The following is a 25,187-nucleotide window of genomic DNA, read 5'->3' on the forward strand; positions in this document are numbered from 1 at the left end:
TGCTCTGTCTCTGTCGCGAAATAAATAAACATTAAAAAACATGAATAAATAAAACATACGTGAAATAGAGACATTTTGAGACCATCAAAAACACTTTGCCACTAGCAAGATCCTCACGAGAAGAAATTCTAAAGGATGTTATTCATGCACAAGGCAGGTGATGCTAGATGAAAAGTATGAGATGGAAGAAGGGATGAAGAGTAGAAAAAGTGGTAAAATATTGCATGTGTCTAAATCTGAACAACTTTAAATGATAAAACAGATCAACTCATTGGTGGACGTTAAAAAAGAAACAAAAGAAGTTAGAATTAAAGTAGATAACAATAGCAGGAAGGTGGGTGGGAGTAAATGGAATTAAATGTCTATTGTTTGGGAGGAGGATAATCATATTAAATGTTTTTAGCATTGATAAGTTAGGAATTTTTTGTGTTGTAATAACTGGATAGCTTGTAAAATTTTATACACACACATACCTCTCCAGAGGGAAGAAATTAAGTAAAAAGAAAAAAACCCAAAAAACCTCTAGCCATATAAGAAAGCAGGAAAGGGCAGGAAAAGCAACAGAGAACACAAAATAAGATGGCAGCTTTATTATTTTTTAATGGTTTTTTTTTTTTTTATTTTTAATTTTTGAGAGAGAGACAGACAGAACATGAGTGGGAAAGGGGCAGAGAGAGAGGGAGACACAGAATCTGAAGCAGGCTCCAGGCTCTGAGCTGTCAGCACAGAGCCCAACGCGGGGCTTGAACTCACGAACTGTGAGATCATGACCTGAGCTGAAGTTGGACACTTAACTGACTGAGCCACCCAGGCGCCCCAACAGCTTTATTTGTTTTTTAGTTAGTTAATTAGTTAGTTAGTTTGTTTGTTTATTTATTTTGGAAGAGAGTGCGGAGGGGCAGAGAGAGAAAGGGGGAGAGAGAGAATCCCAAGCAGGCTCCTCTATGTCAGCACAGAGCCCATTGCAGGGCTCTATCTCGATGAACCGTGGGATTATTATCTGAGCTGAACCCAAGAGTCAGATGCTTAACCCACTGAGCCACCCAGGTACCCCTAAGATGCCAGCTTTAAATCCAAATAAATGTCAATGAACTCAATGCTTTGGTTAAAAGAGAATGTACTAGATTGGTTTTTAAAAGAGAAAAATGCAATTTATAAAAGATACGTTTAGAAAAAAAAAGATGCAGAAAGTTTGAAAGCAAAAATATAAGAAAAGACCTATCAGACAAATACTAACCAAATGAAAGCTATTAACATCGGACAAAATAGACTTTATAGCAGTGGCTATATCATTGAGAAAACTCAGTATGTCAGCAGAATAAAGCAGTTTTAAGTTTGTGTTCATCTAATAACAGTCTCAAAATGTTTAAAGCAAAAATTTAGGAATATACCAATCCATCATCAAAATGGAAGATATTAATATATCTCTCAGTAATTGATAAAACAAGTGAGGAGGGCTATAAAAATATAAAGGATTGAATAATGTATTTAACAAACTTGACCTAATAGACATATTCAGAACATTGTACCCAACAACTGCAGAATACACATTCTGTTTAAGCCAAACATGAAAAAGTTATCAAAACTGACCACTTACTTGGTTGTAAAACAAAACTTAGGGTTGAAATAGTACAGAATGAGTTCTTAAACCACAGTGCAATAAGTAGCAACCAACAACAAAAAGGTAACTTAAAACAAAAAGCATATATGTTTGGAAATTAAACACATTTCTGAAAGATCTATGGGTTAGAGAAGAAATCATAATGGAAATAAGAAAATATTTAGAACTGAGTGATAGTGCAGATAGTGCATATTGAAACTTGGTACACTGAAGAATATAAACTATCATTGAAAAACATTAAAGACTTGAATAAGTGGGAAGACATCCCATGTTCATTGATTGGAAGACAATATAAAGATGGCAATAGTACCCCAAAGAATCTACAATTCAGTACAATCCCTATCAAAATTCCAATTTGCTTTTTGTAGAAATTGATAAGCTGGTCCTAAAATTCATAGGAAAATGCAAAGAATCCAGAAGAGTCAAAATAATCTTGAAAAAGAACAAAGTTGAAGGATTCATATTTCCCAATTTCAAAACCTAATACAGAGCTACAGTAAACAATAAATAGTGTGGTACTGGCATAAGGGTAGATAGATCAATGGAATAGAATTGGGAGTCTCAGAAAGAAACCCTCAATTTTTGTTCATTTGAGTTTTGGCAAGAATGTCAAGATAAATCAATGAGTAGTCTCTTTAATAAATGTTGCAGGCACAACTGGATATCCACACACAGAAGAATGAAGTTGGACCCCTACTTTACACCATACAAAAAAATTAAGTCAAAATAAACCACAGACCTAATGTAATGGTTTCTTGGATATGACACCAAAAGCACAAGTAATAAATAAATAAATAAATAAATATATATATATATATATATATATATATATATATATATATATATATGTGTGTGTGTGTGTGTGTGTATTGCACTTCATTCAAATTAAAACCTTTTTGTGCTTCAAAGACCCCATCACAAGGGGCGTCGATTGAGCGTCCAACTTTGGCTCAGGTCATGATCTTGCGTTTGTGGGTTTGAGCCCCACATCGGGCTCTGTGCTAACAGCTCAGAGCCTGGAGCCTGTTTTGGATTCTGTTCCCTCCCCTGCTTACGTTCTGTCTCTCAGAAAACAAAATAAAGTGTTAAAAAAAAAAAAGAAAAGACCTCATCAAGAAAGTAAAGACAACAGAATAGGAGAACACATTTATAAGTCCTATATCTGTTAAGGGTCTAGTATCCAGAATATATAAAGACTGCCTACAACTCAGTAATAGGCAAATACTCCAATTAAAAGATAGACAAAGGATTTGAATAGCCATTTCTCCAATAAAGATATACAAGTGACCACTATACGTGAAAAGATGCTTGGCAGCATTAATTATCAGGGGAATGCAAATCAAAACAACAATGAGATACCATTTCACACCCACCAGGATGGCCATAATCAAAAGGACAGATAATAACAAGTATTGCAAATTTATGGGGAAGTTGGAGACCTCATATTTTACTGGTGAGAATTTAAAATTGTGCAGCACTGTGGAAAATAATTTGGTAGTTCCTCAAAATGTTAAAGTTACCAGATGACCCAGCAGTTCTACTTCTAGAGAATTGAAAACCTATATTCAAAAAATTTGTACCCAAATGTTTATTGCAACATTATTCATAAAGCAGAAAAGTGGAAGCAACTCAAATGCATCAACTTGATGAATGGGTAAACAAAATGTGATGTGTCCATACAACAGAATATTTTTCAGCCATAACACAAAATGCAGTTCTGATTCTACAACATGGATGAGCCTTGAAAGAAGCCAGTCACAAAAGATCATGTATTATTTGATTCCATTTATATGAACTATCCAGAATAGGCAAATAGAGACAGAAAATAGATTAGTGGTTGCCAGGGTGTGGGAGAAGGAGAGAATGGAGAGTATTTGCTAATGGGTACAGGTTTCCTTTTGGGATAATTAAAATGGAGTTAGTGGTGATGATTGCACTTCTGTGAATATATTAAAAACCACTGAGTCATAAAGAAAAAAACCTATCAGACACAGCTAAAACACTTGGAAATGAATAGCCTTTAAATCAAGTTTGGAAAAGAAGAAAGACTTAAAATTAATCAACTAGGCATCCGTCTCAAGAAGTTAGATAAAAATATCAAATTTAGGGGTGCCTGGATGGCTCAGTTGAGCATCTGACTTCGGCTCAGATCATGATCTCACGGGTGGTGAGTTCGAGCCCCACATTGGGCTCTCTGCTGTCAGTGCAGAGCCTTCTTCAGATCCTCTGTCCCCCTCTCTGCTCCTCCCCTGCTTGCATTCTCTGTCTCTCTCAAAAATAAGTAAACATTTAAAAAAATTTTTAATTCTATCAAAATTAACCCAAAGAATGGAAAAGAGAGGCGCCTGGGTGGCTCAGTTGGTTAAGCCTCTGCCTCCTGATTTAGGCTCAGGTCATGATCTCACAATTTGTAAGGTGGAGCCTTATGTCAGGCTCTGCATTGACAGCATGGAACCTGCTTGGGATTCTTTTTCTCCCTATGTCTCTCTCTGCCCCTCTCCTACTCTGTCTCTCTCTCAAATAAACATTAAAAAAAAATAATCCTTTAATAAATGATTAGGTCTAAGGTGATAATTGTAGGCTATACATATTCTTCTTAGAGTTACTTGCCTTTTATTTTTTTTTTTTATGTTTACTTTTTATTGAGAGAGAGAGGGGGAGAGAGAGAATTCTAAGCAGGCCCAGCGCTGTCAGCACAGAACCTGATCCCACGAACTGTGAGATCATGACCTGAGTTGAAACCAAGAGTCAGGCACCCCCTAGAGTTACTTGCCTTTTAGAGAATTTCCTGGAGAGGACAGTGGCCAGCCCAAAGGTAGTTGATGTTTTCAGTTGATGTCACAATGGCATAATGCAGTTGAAAGGGATATTAGAAGTGATGCGTTAAATAATTGTTCATAATGTACAGTTATCATATTCAGCGGCATGTTTGCAACAGCAGTTCTCAAACTTTTTGGTCTCAAACTTTTTTTTTTTAATTTTTTTTTAATGTTTATTTATTTTTGAGACAGAGAGAGACAGAGCATGAACAGGGGAGGGTCAGAGAGAGAGGGAGACACAGAATCTGAAACAGGCTCCGGGCTCTGAGCTGTCAGCACAGAGCCCGATGTGGGGCTGGAACCCACGGACCGCGAGATCATGACCTGGGCTGAAGTCGGACGCTCAACCGACTGAGCCACCCAGGCGCCCCGGTCTCAAACTTTTTATACTCTTAAAAATTATTGCAGACTCTGAAGAGCTTTTGTTTATGTGGTTGTAACTATCAATATTTATTAGAAATTAAAATTGAGAAGTCATTAGGTATTTCTTTATTAACAATATTAAACCTGTTACATGTTAACAAATATAACATTAAAAAAATCATTTTCCGGGGCGCCTGGGTGGCGCAGTCGGTTAAGCGTCCGACTTCAGCCAGGTCACGATCTCGCGGTCCGGGAGTTTGAGCCCCGCGTCGGGCTCTGGGCTGATGGCTCAGAGCCTGGAGCCTGTTTCCGATTCTGTGTCTCCCTCTCTCTCTGCCCCTCCCCCGTTCATGCTCTGTCTCTCTCTGTCCCAAAAATAAATAAAAAACGTTGAAAAAAAATTAACAAAAAAAAAAAATCATTTTCCCCAAAATAGTAAAAATAGCAACATTATTATTATATATTTTTGCAAACCTTTCTAATGTTTGACCTAAGAGAAGATAGCTGGTTCCTTGTATCCGCTTCTGCATTCAGTCTCTTACAATATCACATAGCCTGTACCCTCTAGAAAACTTCACTACATGCTGTGAGCAAATGAGAATGAAAAGGCAAATAATGTCATAGTGTTCCTATGAAAATACTTTTAATCCTGCGGACCCCTACAAAGTGTTTGAGGACTTCCAAGGAGCCCCAGACCATACTTAGAGAATTCCTAGGCTATATTCTCTTGTATTCTGATATCTTTAAAAATATATATTTGCCTAAACTAAATGTGTTAGCTAAAACTAACACGTGCTTATTGTTAAAAAAAAGTTAATAATTACGTGGAGGGTCAATGAGGGAAATGGGGTTACCTTTAATTCCTTTCCTCTCCTCACATATTCACTGTTAAGTTTTTGTGTGTGTGAGTTTCCCAGATTGTGTGTGTGTGTTGTGTACACTTTTATTTATTTTTTTGAAGTTTATTTATTTTTGGGAGAGGGAGTGTGCATGCATGTGACCATGAGCAGGGTAAGGGCAGAGAGAGAAGGAGAGAGAAAAACCCAAGCAGGCTTCATGCTGTCAGCAGAGCCCAACGCAAGGCTCACTCTTGGAAATCATGAGATCATGGCTTGAGCCGAAATCAAGAGTTGGATGCTTAACTGACTGAGCCATTTAGGCACCCCGTATTGTGTTCACTTTGATAAGCAGAAGAGAAGAGTCAAGTTAAAAATCATTTATGTCTTGACTGAAAAAAGATTGAGAATAAGATAGAACCGTGAACAGGGAACTAGGAGTCCGAGAGCTCTGGGTTCTGACTCAGCCTCTGTCACTCGGGCTTTGGGCATACCTCTTCACCATCCTGGCTCAGACTCCTCAGTTCTCAGGTGACAGGACTCCACACAAGGTGATCCAGGTGCCACTGATGTAGGAATTAATTTATTTCCCAAGATCTAATGGTTAAATGCCAGAGAGGGATGGTAGAAAGTTGTAACTAAAAATATTTCCTCCTGGTGAGACACCAGAAGGTTGTTTCTCTGGAAATGGATTCTTTTAAATTGTAATTAATGTTCAGCAGTAGAACTCCCACTTAGATGGTTAGAATTCTGTGGGACTCAAAATAATGGATTTATTTTTATGCCTCTCTGGCACAACAGTATTGTACATCGTGGTTATCGTCTCAGTATTTTGTGCCTTCTAATTTTATGTCAGTGAACAGACAGTCCTAGGGAGGGGAGAAAAAAACCACTGAGTATTTATGAAAGAGGAATTTAATGCAAATTCTAAAAAGTCATGTGCTTTTATAGCTTGGCATAAGACTCGCATCTATAATAAATATTGTCCTTCAGGTAGCAGCTGCTTAGGAAAACGAAAGCAGTCATCTGTGTGTTTGCTTGGTGAGGAGACAAATATAGCAAATCCCCAATGTACAGAATAGCTGTGTTCCAGATTTATCTTTAGCATTTTGAATACATTTTCTCATGGATGTTCGGTTTATTTATAGGTGCATACAGTCATACATGAATTTAACAAGTTCAGGGTTTATGCTATACCGGGCTCTATGCTGAGTTTCCAGACTGGTACACAAAAAAAGATTTGACACCTAAAATAGGTCCCATACTAGCCCCCTTTTTTTTCTTTTCCAGTAACTTTTAGTAGTATATTAGTAAAATTTTTTTCAAGTATTAATTACAACAGTGGTTAAGAGCGTGAACTCTGGAGCCAGGCTGTCAATGTTCAGACACAGATTCTGCCACTTACAAAGTGTATAACTTTAGGAAAAGTTATAAAACTTCTTGGTGTTTTTTTTTCCTCGTGTAAAATGGAGAGAATACTAGTACATACCTTATCAGGTTGTTGCGAGGATTAAGTGTTTTTGTTTTTGATTGTATAATTCACATAATATAAAATTAACCATTTTAAAGTGTACAGTTCAGGGCCACCCATCTGGCTCAGTCCAAAGAGCATGCAACTCTTGATCTTGAGGTCCTAAATTCAAGCCCAGTATCGGGTGTGGAGATTACTAAAAAACAAACTTTAAAGTGTACATTTCAGCAGTACTTAGTACATTCACAGTGTTGTGCAACTCCTACGTCTGTATCATTCCAAAACGTTTTGAATAAACACAACGTAGTATATATACACAATCGAATATTACTTGGCCATAAAAAGGAATGAAGTACTGATATATGCTCCAAAGTGGATAAACCTTGAAAACATTATGCTACGTGAAAGAAGTCATACACAAGAGGTCACATTTTGCATGAGTGTTTTTATATGAAATATCAGAGTCAGGGCTGAGTAGAGGGGGAAATAGAACATGCCTGCTTTTCTTTTGAGGTGATGAAAATCTTTTGGAATTTGATAGAGGTCGTGGTTGCACGACATTGTGAATATACTAAATGTCACTGGTATACTTTTAAATGTTTTTTTGTTGTTGTTTTTTTGTTTTAGTGTTTCTTTGTTGTGTGTGTGTGTGTGTGTGTGTGTGTGTGTGTGTGTGTGTGTGTGTGTGTGTTTTGTGAGAGCACGAGCAGAAGGGGGCAGAAAGAGGGAGACAGAGGATCCAAAGCAGGCTCTGTGCTGACAGCAGCAAGCCCGATATGGGGCTCCAACTCACCAACCATGAAATCATGACCTGAGCTGAAGTCGGACGCTCAACCAAGCCATCCAGGCGCCTTGAATGGCATACTTTTAAATGGTTAATATACGTTATGTGAATTCCACTTCAATTTACAAGTGGTAATGAAGCCACTTGATCAATTAGACTGGCAAAAAATTCTTAGGCGACCAAAGGCAGCATCTGCTTAATTCTGAGGGTTTCTACTCTTCTTTCTGCCTCCAGTTGATTTCCCTTACTTTCTTGTGAGCTCAGCTAAGCATTTAAAGGATGTTTGTTATATTTTTTTTATGTTATGTAACAGTACTAGGTATTTTGCACCATGTTGTCTAGACCACCATATTGCTGGAAATGGAAGCCCTCATTTCACCCTTAAATTTTTAACTCTCACATTTATACTTAGGTTTTCTAACAAAACCTGGAATAAATGTGTGTGTCTGTGTCTGTGTCTTCTCCTTAAATAGGTAAAACTGGTAAGCTTTTCATTTCCTCCCCATTCGACACTCCTCCCCCCTGCCTATGCATGTTTACTGCTGCTGGCCTCCAGGGGAATGTGATGAAAAGGTGGCATTGTCTTCCCTCAGGGTATGACAATGGCAAGCTTTCTGGTCTCCAGAGTTTTTCCTAGTTTCCCCCATTCTGACTGAGTGTTCCTGACAGATAAACCACCTGAGACTGAGACACCTGACTTCAGTTGTTAGGGTACCCAACTAATCAACCAGAAAGTCACCCCAGAGCTCCCTTCTGCTTCCCAATGCTCATTCTCACCATTTGTAGTAATCCTGTTGTATTAGAGTTCTATTGCTGCTGTAACAAATTACCCAAGATTAAGTGGTTTAAAACAACACAGATTTTATATCTGTAGGTCCATAGGTCAGAGGTCGGATGCAGGTCTTACTGAGCTAGAATCAAAGGTGTCAGCAGGGCTGTGTTCTTTAATGGAGGCTGTAGGGGAGAATCCATTTCCTTGCCTTTTCTGGCTTCTAGAGACACTTGTATTCCTTGACTAGTGGCCCCTTTGTCTAAAAGCCATCAGTAGTGGTTGAACCTGCACATTGCCTTACTCCCACGTATTCTTCTAGCTCCTTCTACTTTTAAGGACCCTTGTGATTATATTGGACCCACTCACATAATCCAGAATAATCTCCCTATTTTAAAGTCGGTGATCAGCAACCTGCCATGTAATACAATGTGTTCACAGATGCTGAGGATTAGGCCATGGACATCTTTCAGGGGACTGTTATTCTGCTTACCACACCTATCTCCTGTGCATTTTGTCTGTGAGTTCTTTCAAAATAGCCTCACTGCTATCCTTTTAATTTCTGGTCCACCAATAGACCCTTCTTTGTTTTTCTATACAACACTTTCATATATAAGCCTTTTCTGTGATTATTAGTGATTGGAATGAAGGAGGAGGCAATGCTGGGTTTTCAGTTCACTATCTTGCTCTAGTCTTTCCACTACTAATAAATTTTACACTTGATCTTAGTCAAAAGGCCGAGAAACAATTCCAGTACTAATAAATTTTAAAAAGTTTTTTTAGTTTTACTAAATTTGAACTCGTTTTACTAGATTTGAACTTTTTATGTTAGTTCCTGAGGAGGTAATAGACCATTGAGCTCTTTGGACTGGCTGTTCTCTTTATCTTGGTGTAAGATGTACTTCCCTTTAAGATTTCAAGGTAGGTAGGCAGGGGTTTCTAAGTTAGGAACTTTGGGTGTATGTTTAAAGCTGGCAAGGAAGAGGAATGGAGATGTCCCAGTTGTTTGAAAAAGTTTCCAGACAGGATTTTTCTGCCTGAAATGCCCCGTTTATGCAATACCGGCATGGACACGTAGTACTATGCAATAGGAAAAAAAATGCCACAGCCTTAATAACCTTAGTAAGCATTGTCCAGCTTTGCAGTCCTCATTTTTCTTGGAAATTGCCTGTAACGTGAGCAAGGATGCCAGAAGCATCTCTGTAGACTATAAGCCTTTGTAGGTCCAGGGTTCCTTGGGACATCAAATATTACCTAGTCCTTACTAGAAAAGAACATTTATATTGGAGTCATCAAAAAAGCATAAATAACTGAAGGGTAAGTTGAATAAATATTTCATTAATCTATGTTATACAAAGAGATAGAGTGAATAGTCTTATAATCCTGTAGAGGAGACATATAAACAAGTGCCATGGGAACACAGAGCATGAACAACATATCGTAATGTAACCTGATAGGTAGGGGGTGGTAACATTCAATCTGAGGTTTGAAGCATTCTAATAGGACAATACAGTGCTCTTCCTTGTCAAACAGGCTGACCTATTTAAATAGCTAAGCGATCTGGCAAATGTTTCTTCTTATCTATAAAGTTGACCTAATTTCCAGTTGTTACCATGATTAAAATATTGTACATAACCATTATTAGATCAGTAGCTCAAAACTTGATACTCTGCCTGAGAATATATACCAGTGGGCCTCCATCTAGGTTGAGAACCATAAACCCACCTGGAGATTTCATCTGTATAATTTCATCCCTAACTATATGCTTGTGGTTTTTATCTGTCATAAGGTTTTATGAATAGAAAGACCGGTTGCTGGCTTCTTTCCCTGATAATTTTTATCATTGTGTTACCCTGGATGAATTATTTATAGAATATTGAGCTGAGATTGTCCCTATTTTATTTCAAACACAAGTAAACAAAGCTATTGTAAAGAACAATATGATTTTTATACCTCTTTTACTTTGTGGTAAATATATTGACTAAGCAAAGAGACTAGAAGTATTTATCTGTTTTATTACTGGATATTTTGGCTTGTAAGGTTATCAGAGAATAGGAACAGCAACTGATCTATAAAGGGTTAAAAAAATCAATTTATCTGCTATTTTTTATGTGTGTCCTGGGTTGCAAACCTCTATGTTTTTCTCTTCAGGGACCCACTTCATTTTCTTTTTCAGTATGAGAGAGAAAAAGATTTCTTCTGGAAAATGAAATACTTGTGTTTAAGTGTATAACTTTAGAACTTGAACAGAAATAATCCCAATATTGTATATGTCTGTTCACTGGAAATCTGATTTGACCCCCGGTTAATAATGAACTTTTGGGGGCGCCTGGGTGGCGCAGTCGGTTAAGCGTCCGACTTCAGCCAGGTCACGATCTCGCGCTCCGTGAGTTCGAGCCCCGCGTCAGGCTCTGGGCTGATGGCTCGGAGCCTGGAGCCTGTTTCCGATTCTGTGTCTCCCTCTCTCTCTGCCCCTCCCCCGTTCATGCTCTGTCTCTCTCTGTCCCAAAAATAAATAAAAAAACGTTGAAAAAAAATTTTTTTTTAAATAATGAACTTTTGTTCATTTAAAAGTTGTGGCTCTTTATTTTTGTGAAACTATAATGGCTAAAGTCTTTTCAAATTTTTCAGGGAAGTGTGACAGCAATGACAGTATTCTTTCCCTTGGATACAGCTCGACTTCGACTTCAAGGTAAGTAACTTTTGTAGGCATCATATTCTTTTCATTTGGTGTCAGGAAACAAACAAATTTTTCTAGTAACGTAAGAATATCTGTTTTGTTAGGGATCTACCCTTGTCCTTTTCCACTGACTTTAAATACTGGTCATCAGTGCTGTTTCCTCATTAACAGAGAGGCGTTCATAAATGAGTCATAGCCTCAAGCATTCTCTAATCTGAGAGAACCTGAGTGGGCTTGCTTTAGTACTTTAGAATCATTACAATTCTTTCCAATAAACAATATGACTTTTTAAAAAAGATTTTATTATTTTTTTTAAGTAATCTCTACACCCATTATGGGGCTCGAACTTACAACCCCAGGATCAAGCGTTACATGCTCTACCAACTGAGCCAACTAGGAGCCCCAGCAATATGACTTTTTAAAGGCACAATGTGGAGAGTTTTTGCTGGGAGTAGATCTTCTCAAAAGAGAACAGAGAAGAAATAGGAAATGCATTGAAGCCAAACACCCACTGTCACTGCTAAATTGGGCATGTAGTCTTAGTTTGCCTTTTTTGCATTATTGGACTGTGCAACCCTCTATAATTCCTGCTTGTTTTTCCCTCAGTATTTTTCAACTTGAAATTATAAACCTGTGCCAGAACTTACATGAAGAAATAAAAGAGTAAGATTAGCTTTGAATAAACTAATTCCTACAATAAAACCCTTCATGGCTATTATTTTACATTAATTTTAGAGTTTTGTGATTGGTAATAATTTCACATGACTCAAAAGCCAAAAATCTATAAAATGATACACAGTATGGTGGAAAATCTCACTGTAATCTGCCCCTTCTTTCCCTCTCTTCTCTCCCTTGCAGATAATGTCTTTATTAATCTCTCAAATAGTCTTGCAGAGTTTTGTTATGGAATAACAAGCAAATAAAAAAATATATATAGGGGCACCTGGGTGATTCAGTTGGTTGAGTGTCTGATGTCAGCTCAGGTCATGATCTCAAGGTTGTTGAGTTCGAGCCCCACATCAGGCACGCTGCTGTCAGCCTGTCAACGCAGAGCCTGTTTCAGATCCTCTGTCCCCCTCTCTCTGCCCCTCCCCAACTTGCACGCTCCCAAAAATAAATAAATATTTAAAAAAATAATATATACATTCTTAGTTTTCTCCCTTTCTTACACAAAAAGCATTTTTTGCTACACTGTTCTGCACCTTATATTTTTCACTTAACAGCATATTGTAAATGCCTTCCAAATCAATGCTTTGGGAGCTTCTTCATCCTTCTGACTGTAGAGTGTTCCATAGTGTGGATGCTCCATAACCTGTTTACCCTTCCCCCTTTCTAGATTCTTGGGTGGTTTCTTCTCTTTTGTAGAATAGACTTGTTCATATGCTGCTTTGTTTTTGTAAGCTCAATGTGATAAATTCCCAGAAATGAGATTGCTGGATCAAAGGGTGAAACCTGTTTGTAATTTTTTTTTTTTTTTACAATCGTTGCATTTGTCTTTTATTTTATTTTTATTTCTTTTTTTTTAATATAATTTATTGTCAAGTTAGCTAACATACAGTGTACACAGTGTGCTCTTGACTTCAGGAGTATATTCCTGTGATGCATCACTTACATAGGACACCCAGTGCTCATCCCAAAAAGTGCCTTCCTCAATGCCTGTCACTCATTTTCCCTGTAATGTTTTTTTTAATGTTTATTTTTGAGAGAGAGACAAAGTGTTAACAGGGGAGAGGCAGAGAGAGAGAGGGAGACACAGAATCTGAAGCAGCTCCAGGCTCTGAGCTGTCAGCACAGAGCCCAACGCAGGGCTCAAACTCATGAACCGAGTTTGAGCCCTCCTGGGCGAGGCTCTTAGGTGCTGAGTGAGCCTCCTAGGTGCCCCAATTCTCATCCTTTTGAGACCTTTTAGTTTTTAGGTTAGGAAACCGAGCACAAGCCTAAAACTTTGAAAACTTGAGTTTTAATCCTGGCCCTGCTGCCAACTACATGTGTCCTTCACAGCTTTTGTGTCTGTAGCCTCTTCCCTAACAGGGAGATGGTAATTTATTTCCACTCTACTTTATAAGATGTTAAGATAAAAACGAGAATACGTGACTTTGAAAAAAAAAAAAAAAAAGCCCCAAACAAGATAAGCCTTATGAAATTGCAGATCTCCTGTCACACCTTTGCTTTGGAAATTAGGTGTTGAATTAAAATGCTTTATGGTTCGTGAATACCAGATGAAACCCAAGGGATCCACAGTTGGGAATTGAGCACATGGGAACAAGGAGGGTTGTTGAGTTCTGAGGCAAGCTAAGGAGCTCAAATAGGGCGGGAGATCGCTCAGGTGAGGTAAATGGCATTTCAGTGAAACTTGCTGATGCTGAAGATCATAATTCTCAGATTTAGTTTAAATGTATATTCTTTCATCTTATAGTTGATGAGAAAAGAAAGTCCAAAACTACACACATGGTGCTCCTGGAGATCATTAAGGAAGAAGGCCTGTGAGTACCAACCACCTTGCTCGTCCTTGTTAGAGCAGGCAGCCCGTTGGGAGATTGCCAGGCTTCTGGCAAATCTGCACTCTCTCTTCCCGTTCTCGCAGCCTTACAGTAGTTGTGGATTTTAATTGCCCAACTTATAAGTACATAATTGTTTTCACCTCCTTGAAGTTCTGTGGTTGGCCATTTTGACTCTTGATCATAGAGTCTTCCATGAAACCAATGCTTTATGGTTTTGTTTTGTTTTTTACAGTGAGCTGAAGAAGGTGATAATTTAGTTTGTTCTATGATATATTCAGACAGATTATGTACTTCTTTTGGTTGTTTTCTTTTTACTTTTTATTTGGAAATAATTTCAAATTCACAAAAAATTATGAAACTAAAAATAGTACAAAGAATATCAGTATATGCTTTATGCAGATGGACCTATTACACTTTTTCCCATTTATTTTACCATCTGTGCTCATATTCTCTCCCTTCTCACCCTCCCTCTTCTCTGTTACACACACACACACACACACACACACACACACACCACACAAACTTTTTTCAAAATTATTTAAGAGTAAGGTACACACCATACATCAAAGCTTTTACCCCTATCACATTAATAATTTTAAAGAATATAACTCCCCTCCCTTTTTTTTTTAATAACATACTTCTCATTTTAACTTTGCCTCACATTTCTTTATGATTAGATTGAAGCTCTGCATTCTTGGCCAGAATAATGCATAGGTGATATCGTGTCCTTAGGATATCACATCTGGAGTCACATATTGTCCACTGGCCCATCATTGCTTAATTATGGTTTCTCAGATTTGGGTTAGCCACTGAATAATTTTTCCTCTCTTGCAACTATAAACAGTCTATGAAAAGAAACTTTAGTATCAGTATTAAACTCAAAAATTCCTGCTTTTTCCGTGGCTTATAATTGATTACTATATGATATTATTTTGGTGCTTAAATTGTCCCAGGTGTGGCTAGTAGGAGCCCTTCAGCCATGTTCCTGTGCCCTTATAACATGCGCCCAACCACTTCTTTTTTTTATACTTGCTATCTATATTTTCTTCATTTTAAATGCTGTTACCTTGTAGTAAAATGTGAGTGATGCCACATTTACTAATAGCCATGAAGAAATTGTCTCTAATCTTACATAGTAACTTACTAAAGGAAATCAATGGGAGGAAATCAGTAAAATCAATCATTGAAAGTGTGTTGTTTCTTTGGCATCATTAATGGTAGTTGGTTTGGGTATCTTTCAGAATATGAAATATATGTGCAGTTTGGAGCATGTTGTAATACAGAAGTGAACTTCGAGAATATGTGAATGATCAGCTTTTCCTGGGACTTTGCCCATTTCTACTGGCTTTTGTCCAGCATCTTTACTTGGCTTATTGTGTTTTTCCTCTAGCCTGGCACCATATCGAGGGTGGTTTCCAGTTATCTCCAGTCTGTGCTGCTCCAATTTTGTCTATTTCTACACTTTTAATAGTCTCAAAGCAGTCTGGGTCAAAGGTCAACGTTCTACTACTGGAAAAGATTTAGTAGTTGGATTTGTTGCAGGTAACAAAGTTTTCTGAGTATAAAATTTTTTATATTTTAATATTTATCTTGTGGTTCATATATTCTGTAAAGTTTATTTTAGCACAAATTAATGCTACAAAGAATGTAATTCGTTTTCTGACTTAGCTGTGTGTGTGTGTGTGTGTGTGTGTGTGTGATAAAAACACGTAACATATAATTTGCCATTTTAACCATTTTTAGGTGTATACTTAAGTAGTAAGTTCATTTATATTATTGTGAAACAGATCTTCAGAACATTTTCAAACTCTATAACCATTAGACAGCAAACTCTCCCTTCCTCCCTCCCCCTGATAATCACCATTCTACTTTCTATTTCTGTGAATCTGACTACTTGAGATGCCTCATATAACTGGAATCATACAGTATTTGTCTTTTGTGACTGCCTTATTTCATTCAGCATAATGCCCTCAAGGTTCATTCATGTTTTGCTCTTTTTTTTTTTAAGGCCAAATACTATTCATTTGTATGTATATACCACATTTTGTTTATCCATTCATCTATTGATGGGCATTTAAGTTGTTTTGGCCTCTTGGCCACTGTGAATAGTTGCTGTTACGAACATGGGTTGTGTAAATAAATCTTTTGAGTCCCTGCTTTCAGTTCCTTTGGATATATACCCAGAAGTGAGGTTGCTGTCATATGGTAGTTTCTTTTTTTTTTTTTTTTAATTTTGTGAGGAACCACCATACTGTTTCCCACTGTGTCATATAATCCCACCAGCAGTGCACAGTGGTTTTAAGCTCTCCACGTCCCCACCAGCTCTTGTTATTTTCTGGGTGTTTTAGTTTTGATGGTAGCCATCCTGATGATGATAACCATCCTGATAGTGAGGTGATATTTCACTGTGGTTTGATTTGCATTTCTATCGTTTCATACGCTTGTTGGCCATTTGTATGTGATCTTTGGAGAAGTGTCTATTCAAGTCCTTTGCCCATTTTTTAATCAAGTTGCTTGATTTTTTTGTTGAGCTGTAGATTTTTTTCTTATTTTTTTTATTTTAGAGAGAGCATGTGAGCAGGAGAGAGGGGCAGAGGGAGAGAAAAACCATATATATGTGGTCTTTAATCCATTTAGAGTTAACTTTTGTATGTGGTGGAAGATACAGGTCCAACTTCATTCTTTTGTATGTGGATATCCAGATACCCAGTTTTCCTAATACCATTGAAGAGATCGTCCTTTCCTATTTGAATGGTCTTGACATCCTTGTGGAAGATTGTTGACTAATTACACAAAGGTTTATTTCTGAGCTGAGTTGGCTTACTTTTTTCTTTTTTTTAAGTTTATTTACTTATTTTGAGAGACCGGCTACCTGTCTAAATAAATAAACTTAAATAAATAAATAAATGATTTAATTGAAAAACAGTTACCAGGGGGTGCCTGGGTATCTCAGTCGGTTAAGCATCCAACTTCAGCTCAGGTCATGATCTCGCGGCTGATGGGTTTGAGCCCTACCCAGGGCTCTGTGTTGACACCTCAGAGCCTGGCGCCTGCTTTGGATTCTGTGTCTCCCTCGCTCTCTGCCCCTCCCCCTTGCACGCTCTCTCTTTTTCTCTCTCTCTCAAAAATTAATAAACATTAAAAAAAAAAAATTAAAAAAACAGTTACCAGGCTAGGAGTTTTCATGTCCCCTCAGTTTTCCTCTTTACCTGTATGAAACCACAGATGTTTTAGGGCGCCTGGGTGGCTCAGTTGGTTGAGCGTCTGACTTCGGCTCAGGTCATGATCTCACAGCTCGTGAGTTCAAGCCCCGCATCAGGCTTTGTGCTGACAGCTCGGAGCCTGGAGCCTGCTTCGGGTTTTGTGCCTCCCTCTCTCTCTGCCCCAACCCACTCGCATTCTGTTTCTGTCTCTCAAATAACATTAATAAACATTAAAAAAAACATTAATAAACATTAAAAAAAAAAATTATGAAACCACAGATGTTTCATGGCTTGGTCTCTGAGCCTTTCTTCCATGTAATACTCCCGTTTTGGTCTTAAGTAGTTGATTTTATCTAATTAACTTTCACTTGTACCAGGTTTTTTTAAATTGAGATATAATTAACATATTATATTAGTTTCAGGTATACAACATAATGATTTGATATTTATATACCACCATAGTAATTCTAGTAAACATCTATCACCACACAGTTAATTTTTTTCCTTGTGGTTAGAACTTTTTTTTTAAGATTTTTTTTTTTTTTCAATGTTTATTTATTTTTGGGACAGAGAGAGACAGAGCATGAACGGGGGAGGGGCAGAGAGAAAGGGAGACACAGAATTGGAAACAGGCTCCAGGCTCTGAGCCATCAGCCCAGAGCCTGACGCGGGGCTCGAACTCACAGACCGCGAGATCGTGACCTGGCTGAAGTCAGACGCTTAACCGACTGCGCCACCCAGGCGCCCCTTAAGATTTTAATTTAAGTAATCTCTATGCCCAACATGGGGCTCCAACCCACGACCCCGAGATCAAGAGTCACATGCTCCAGGTGCCTAGGTGACTCAGTCAGTTAAATGTCTAACTCTTGATTTTGGCTCAGGTCATGATCTCATGGTTCATGAGATTAAGCCTTTCTGCCTCTCTCGCTGCCCCTCCCCTGCTCGGTCATGCATGCTCTCTCTCAAAATAAATAAACATTTTTTTAAAAAAGTGGGGAGGGCACGCCTGGGTGGCTCAGTTGGTTGAGCATCCAACTTTGGCTCAGGTCATGGGTCTTGCGGTTCGTGTGTTCAAGCCCCGCATCTGGCTCTGTACTGACGACTCAGAGCCTAGAGCCTGCTTCAGATTCTGTGTCTCCCTCTCTCTCTGCCCCTCCCCTGCTTGTGCTCTGTCTCTCTCTAAAATAAATAAACGTTGGGGCGCCTGGGTGGCGCAGTCGGTTAAGCATCCGACTTCAGCCAGGTCACGATCTCGCGGTCCGGGAGTTCGAGCCCCGCGTCGGGCTCTGGGCTGATGGCTCAGAGCCTGGAGCCTGTTTCCGATTCTGTGTCTCCCTCTCTCTCTGCCCCTCCCCCGTTCATGCTCTGTCTCTCTCTGTCCCAAAAATAAATAAACGTTGAAAAAAAAATTAAAATAAATAAACGTTAAAAAAAATTTTTTTTAAAAAGAGTCACATGCTCCACTGACTGACCCAGCCAGGCGCCCCTGTGGTGAAAACTTTTAAGATCTACTCTCTTAGTAACTTTCAAATACACAATACAGTATTATTAACTGTAGTCATTATGGTGTACATTACATCCCCGTGACTTACTTATTTTATAACTGAAAGTCTATACCTTTTGACCCCCCACCAGACCAAGTTTTACATAAAGAGTATAGCACACAGGATTTCATTCTTTGTGGAAATGAATACTTGTAGGTAACAGAAGACACGAACAGAAGTTTCTCCAAAGAAGACATATACATGGCTAACAGACACATGAAAAAATGCTCAATGTCACTCATTATCAGGGGGAAAATCAAAACCACAATGAGATACCACCTCACACCTCTCAGAATGACTAAAATTAATTCAGGAAACAACAAATGTTGGCGAGAATGCAGAGAAAGGGGAACCCCCTTACACTGTTGGTGGGAATGCAAACTGGTGCACCCACTCTGGGAAACAGTGTGAAGTTTCCTCAGAAAGTTAAAGATGGAACTATCTTATGACCCAGCAATTGCACTACTAAGTATTTATCCAAAGGGTACAAAAATACTGATTTGAAGGAGCACATCCACCCCAATGTTTATAGCAGCACTATCAATAATAGCCAAATTATGGAAAGAGCCCAAATGTCCATCAACTGATGAATGGATGAAGAAGATATATATATATATCATATGGAATTATGGATATATGGAATATTACATATTCCATATAATGGAATATTACTCAAATGTCCATCAACTGATGAATGGATGAAGAAGATATATATATATATTATATGGAATTATATATATGGAATATTATATATTCCATATAATGGAATATTACTCAGCCATTAAAAAGAATGAAATTTTGCCATTTGCAGTGATGTGGATGGAACTAGAGTGTATTATGGTAAGCAAAATAATCCAGTCAGAGAAAGGAAAATACCGTATGATTTCACTCATATGTGGAATTTAAGAAACAAAACACAGGAACATAGGGGAAGGGAAGGAAAAATAAAATAAGATAAAAATAGAGAGGGAGGCAAACAATAAGAGACTCTTAACTATAGAGAACAAACTGAGGGTTGCTGGAGGGGAAGTGGGTGGGGGGATGATCTCAATGTGTGATGGGCATTAAGGACGGCACTTGTTATGATGAACACCTGGTGTTATTTTTTTAAATTTTCTTTTTTTTTTGAATGTTTATTGATTTTTGGGACAGAGAGAGACAGAGCATGAACGGGGGAGGGGCAGAGAGAGAGGGAGACACAGAATTGGAAACAGGCTCCAGGCTCTGAGCCATCAGCCCAGAGCCTGACGCGGGGCTTGAACTCGCGGACCGCGAGATCGTGACCTGGCTGAAGTCGGACGCTTAACCGACTGCGCCACCCAGGCGCCCCGAACACCTGGTGTTATACGTGAGTCATGAATCACTAAATTCTACTCCTGAAACCAATACTATACTATATGTTAACTAACTTGAATCTAAATGAAACTTTGGAAGAGGAAAAAAAAGAAAGTGTGCCCAACTGCACAAAGTGGCTTGTGATCTAGCAAATATAATGCCTTAAAAAAGTAAAAATTTTAAAAATTCTAAAAAAATGAATACCTGTAGTAAGTAATTCAGGATAGAAACCCAGGAGTCATTATAGCAAGTGCTGCCTCACCCTCCACATTTGTTTCATCATCAGGAACCATCAGTCTCAACCAAGAGCACACTGTATACACTGCATATTAGCTAATTTGACAATAAATTATATATATGTAAAGGAACCATCAGTCTCAGGGATGCCTGGCTGACTCAGTCAGTAGATCATGTGACTCTTGGTCTTGGGGTCATGAGTTCAAGCCCCATGTTGGACATAGAGATTACTTAAAAAAAAAAAAAAAAAACCATCATCATTCTGTCTCCTAAGTATCTCTAGAATCTGTTCCCTCTTTTCCATATACATAGCCATTTCCCAAAATCAAGCACCATCATCTCTCACCTGGACCATTGTTCTATTCTGTTCTTGCCTCTGAGGTCTTCCTCACTAACCTACTTTGCATGGTCTTGCCCAGCTAACCTTTCTGGAAGAATAGTTTTCTAACACTGTCATAACTCAAAGAACTCAAGTTCGAGATTTGTTCACTTGGAAAAAAAAAAGTCAGAATAGATCCTGAGATGTCTTATACAGAAGGGATCTTCCTTTTTACACAATTGCAACAGATGGCAATCTAGTATTATCCTTAATACTTGAGACCAAGTATTTGTAATGTCTTAATTTTTTTTTTAATGTTTATTTATTTTGAGAGAGAGTGTGCCTGATCAGGGGAGGGGCAGAAAGAGAGGGAGAGAGAGAATCCCAAGCAGGCCTATGCTGTCAGCACAGAACCTGACACAGGGCTAGATCCCATGAACCGTGAGATCATGACCTGAGCTGATACCCAGAGTTGGATCCTTAACCTACTGAGCTGCACAGGTGCCCCTGTAATATCTTGATTTCAATACATTTTAGGTTCTATGGTTTTATGTATTTACATTTAAAAGATTACGAGTCACAGTCAAGGACTAGCTCATATAACTTTCCATGAAACTGCTAATTCATGAGATATATGATGAAATCTTTTTTAATTTTTCAGAGATGTTTATTTGCTAATATCTCACATCCCATTCTCCACCAGGCACACAACACCCTTGTTATTTTCTCTCACTGTGCTCTGCTTGTTTCCTTTCTGTTACACATCTACCATTACAGTAGATTCCCCTATACCTAACACTGCTAGACTGGTATAGTAGAGCACTTAGTTTTTAAAAGTCATTTCACCCTCCCCCGTTCATGCTCTGTCTCTCTCTGTCTCAAAAATAAATAAACGTTAAAAAAAAAAAAATTAAAAAAAAAAGGGGGGGAGGGGGCGCCTGGGTGGCTCAGTTGGTTGAGCGGCCGACTTCGGCTCAGGTCATGATCTCACGGTCAGTGAGTTCAAGCCCCACATCAGGCTCTGTGCTGACAGCCTCAGAGCCTGGAGCCTGTTTCAGATTCTGTGTCTCCCTCTCTCTGACCCTCCCCCGTTCATGCTCTGTCTCTGTCTCAAAAATAAATAAACGTTAAAAAAAAAAATTATAAAAGTCATTTGACCTAGGGAGTATCATAAATAGCATACTTTATATTTTATTTTAACTTAAGATGTATATATGTATATTTTAATCCTTATTTATTTTTGAGAGGGAGGGCAGAGAGAAGGAGACAGAGGATCTATGCTGACAGCAGAGAGCCTGATGTGGGGTTTGAACTCAAGAATGCGAGATCATGACCTGAGCTGAAATCAGTTGCTTAATCGACTGAGCCACCCAGGCGCCCCTCATTTTTTTTAGTATATGGCCAAGGTATATCAGTTCACTATGGGAGTTTTGTGCCTTTTCTTGTACATACCCCATATTTGCAGAGTTTTGCCTGCATAACAGATACAATTGACATAATTAGGTTGGAGAAAAGACATAGTATCAGTCTAATTCACTTATATTCTGTAGTGTCTTCTTGAGTATGTGAAAGAAAGGTGCAATGGGTCTGTGTCAGTTGTGAGCATCATCTGTTACATGTCTTCTCAGAGAGATGGTGGAGAACTGCTGTCCTGAAACCCAAATCTGATTATGTTATCCCCAGCTTCAAACCCTTCCATGTCTGCCACCTGCAAATAGGATAAAGTCATGGCACCTGTAGTGTAAAAGGATGAGAACCCAACATACAAGATCTGTGTTGATACTGCTTACCTCTAGCTTGATCTCTATTGGCTCCCATCCTCTCTTAGAAAACTGATTCCTTGAATATACTAATCCATTTAATAACTCCATTCCTCTACAACTATTGTTGTCTGTCCGATACTGACTGTTGTTCATCTGATATACAGCGTCCCCACTCCTGCCCCCAAACAAAGGATTATCCAGCCCAGAATCAAAATGTCAGTTGTATCACAGTTGAGAGACACTTGGTCAAATGGATTTTGTCCTCCTTTATAATTCTGAGATTCTCTGATTATAGGTTGTCTTTTTCTGAAGGCAGGGAATTCTTTGGAAATGCCTTTTTGAGTTTTAAAATTTTCCTTGTAAAATGTTTTCTCACATCTTAATACCTATGTATTAGAATTAGAACCACTTTTTCTTTTCCTGCTGTGGGCCATGTCATGTACTAAAATCACTGTAGAAATGAGTTTCTTTGTCTCCAAGGAGTACTGGAAACAGTATTATTGTTATTCAAGTTCTGCTCGAAACATAGAAATTTATTACTTACTGTATTTTCATAGGAAAAAGACTCATATAGCTTGATACCTTGGGAAAGGATTTGAGAACAGAATCTTAAAGAAAACTTAAATGAAGAAGATAATTGCCACTTTTATGAAATCGGGATTTTTACCAATAACTGTTTTTGAATGCCAGTGGTGTTACTGTGAGGACAGTTCATATTCCTCTCCTGCCCTCCGGTCTTTAATCTGGTAAGGCGGGTTTGTTCCCCCTTGGGTGTCAAGTTGCATTCCTTCATAGGGAGCCCTATGGTTAGATTTATAGCCTTGATCCGCCTACCCTTTTCCTTTATCAGTAGTAATTGCACTTATTTCCCAGAGGCACACACATAATTAGCAGACTTTTTGATGTTTTCTCTCCTTTAACAAAGAAGACTCACTGGTGATAAAACTATTTTGTTTTCAAGATTCCAGAAGCAAATAGCTGTATTCCAATTATTCCCTGAATCAGTGAATACGATTTTAGTATGTGTGTTCAGTTACTGTTCATCTCTTCTTACTTGTGCTTCTGTTTTCTTATAAATGATTTTTTACAAATAAAAATAGAATCATTCAAATTGAAAGAAAAACAATTTCTTGTATTTAAGTAGATAAAGTGTTAGTATTCCCATCTTCGAGCTGAAGCATCAGCCACAGCTTGGAACTGAAAGAATTTTCTACCCAGGTTTGTAAATAAGCAGAGAACTTTCTTTCCCCTTCAGCCATATCCCTCGTGCATTAGTGACGGTTGGAATCCCTCATCATGACCATTTGTAGCTTGTTTTTCTCCCATGGAATGCTGTCCTTTGCTTGATTATATAGGTTGTAAGTTTTTAGTAAAGTTTTGAATCCTCAAATATTTTGAGTGTCTTTTCTCAGAACTCGTAAAATTATAGTGGCCAAAAAATACCTCTCCATCTATTTTGGCTTAGAGGATGAACAAGTACTTGAACTTTTCAGATACAAAGCTTTGAAATACTAATGTTTTCACAAGGATTTTATGTACTCTTCTTTAGATGATGGAGTGCATTTTTGTACTTGAGATTGTTCTTAGAACCCTCTCCATTTTCAGCTCATGTTAATAACAGAGATATGAAAGCAGAATTTTTTTCTTTTTCTTTTCTTTTTTTTCTTTTTCTTTTTTTTTTTTTTTTTTTGGTGCAAAAAGGTGATTTTATTAAAGCATGGGGACAGGACCCATGGGCGGAAAGAGCTATGAAAGCAGAATTTTCAATGATGGTTACATCTTAACTGAGGCTGCATTGCCTCAGTTGTGTGTGCCTACCTCTTGAATAGAACATGAAAGAAATTTTGATTTCTAAAGAATTTGTTTAACAGACAACCCATTTCATTTGTGTAGGAAGGTATGTATGTTGTCTACAGTATCCACAGAAGCCTGTGATCTCTGTTCCTGAGCTTTCCTGTCTTCATGTTAAAAAAAAAAAAAAAAAGTAGACTGCTCAGTAGTACCTTCTAGTCTGATTTTTCCGGCTGTTGACTTTTCAGTCAAGTGATGTGTACATTGAATAGGAAGACATTATAAAGTCTGGGCAAAAAGCCATTAAAAAGTCATGTACTGATACTCTTCTGTCGTGGTTTTCTGGGCACTGGCACTTTTTAAAAACAAGACGAGCAAGAATCTCTAGGTAAGGCTTTTTCAGGTAATGATCAATGCCTTACGTGACAATGCATGAATACAGTGAGTCATAGCTTAAAGATGACTCAAGTTATGTGACTCTTTAAAAATATAATAAATACAGCTCATAAAATTTTTTGATGTCTTTCATTTTGAGAAATGTGTTCTCATGATGCTCTTAAGAAAGGGGTAACTGGGGCGCCTGGGTGGCGCAGTCGGTTAAGCGTCCGACTTCAGCCAGGTCACGATCTCGCGGTCCGTGAGTTCGAGCCCCGCGTCGGGCTCTGGGCTGATGGCTCAGAGCCTGGAGCCTGTTTCCGATTCTGTGTCTCCCTCTCTCTCTGCCCCTCCCCCGTTCATGCTCTGTCTCTCTCTGTCCCAAAAATAAATAAATGTTGAAAAAAAAAATTTTTAAAAAGAAAGGGGTAACAAAATGTCTCTCTTTAGCAACTGTATACAGCAAATGAAAAAATTGGACTTGAATCTCTTGGCTGTTTCCTCAAGCTTGTCTTTAGTTAGACTGTGTTTTCTGAATAGTGTGTTTTGAGATTCCTTAAATCAAAACATTCTTTCTCCTGTTGTATTTAAATGACTTTAGTAAAAGTAGATTTCTCTTCCTTAGGATTTTGCCTCTTGGTTCCTCAGAGCATGGCTAGAGCCAGACAGCTTTATGTGTGGTTGTTTGCTGAATTTGTTCATTGATTCATTTGTTCAACATTTATTTAACAAATATTTATAAAGTATCTACTATGTGTCAGGCACTTTGTTACAAC

General features: G+C 38.2%; 1 protein-coding gene across 2 annotated transcripts in view; it reads left to right on the forward strand.

Annotated features, from left to right (window-relative positions):
• SLC25A17 (solute carrier family 25 member 17) overlaps nt 1-25,187 on the forward strand; it is a 48,385-nt gene that overhangs the window by 15,123 nt on the left and 8,075 nt on the right. The window contains exons 2-4 of one of the 2 annotated variants that reach the window (XM_025926730.2): nt 11,295-11,355; nt 13,760-13,826; nt 15,235-15,386. In XM_025926730.2, coding sequence (XP_025782515.1) covers nt 11,295-11,355; nt 13,760-13,826; nt 15,235-15,386 — 280 coding nt within the window. The remainder of the gene's footprint in view (nt 1-11,294; nt 11,356-13,759; nt 13,827-15,234; nt 15,387-25,187) is intronic. The other variant, XM_086712183.1, reaches the window with a different exon arrangement.

The sequence above is a fragment of the Puma concolor genome, chromosome B4, assembly GCF_028749965.1.
Source record: "Puma concolor isolate L17-30 chromosome B4, mPumCon1.1.hap2, whole genome shotgun sequence".
Classification (NCBI taxonomy): Eukaryota; Metazoa; Chordata; class Mammalia; order Carnivora; family Felidae; genus Puma; species Puma concolor.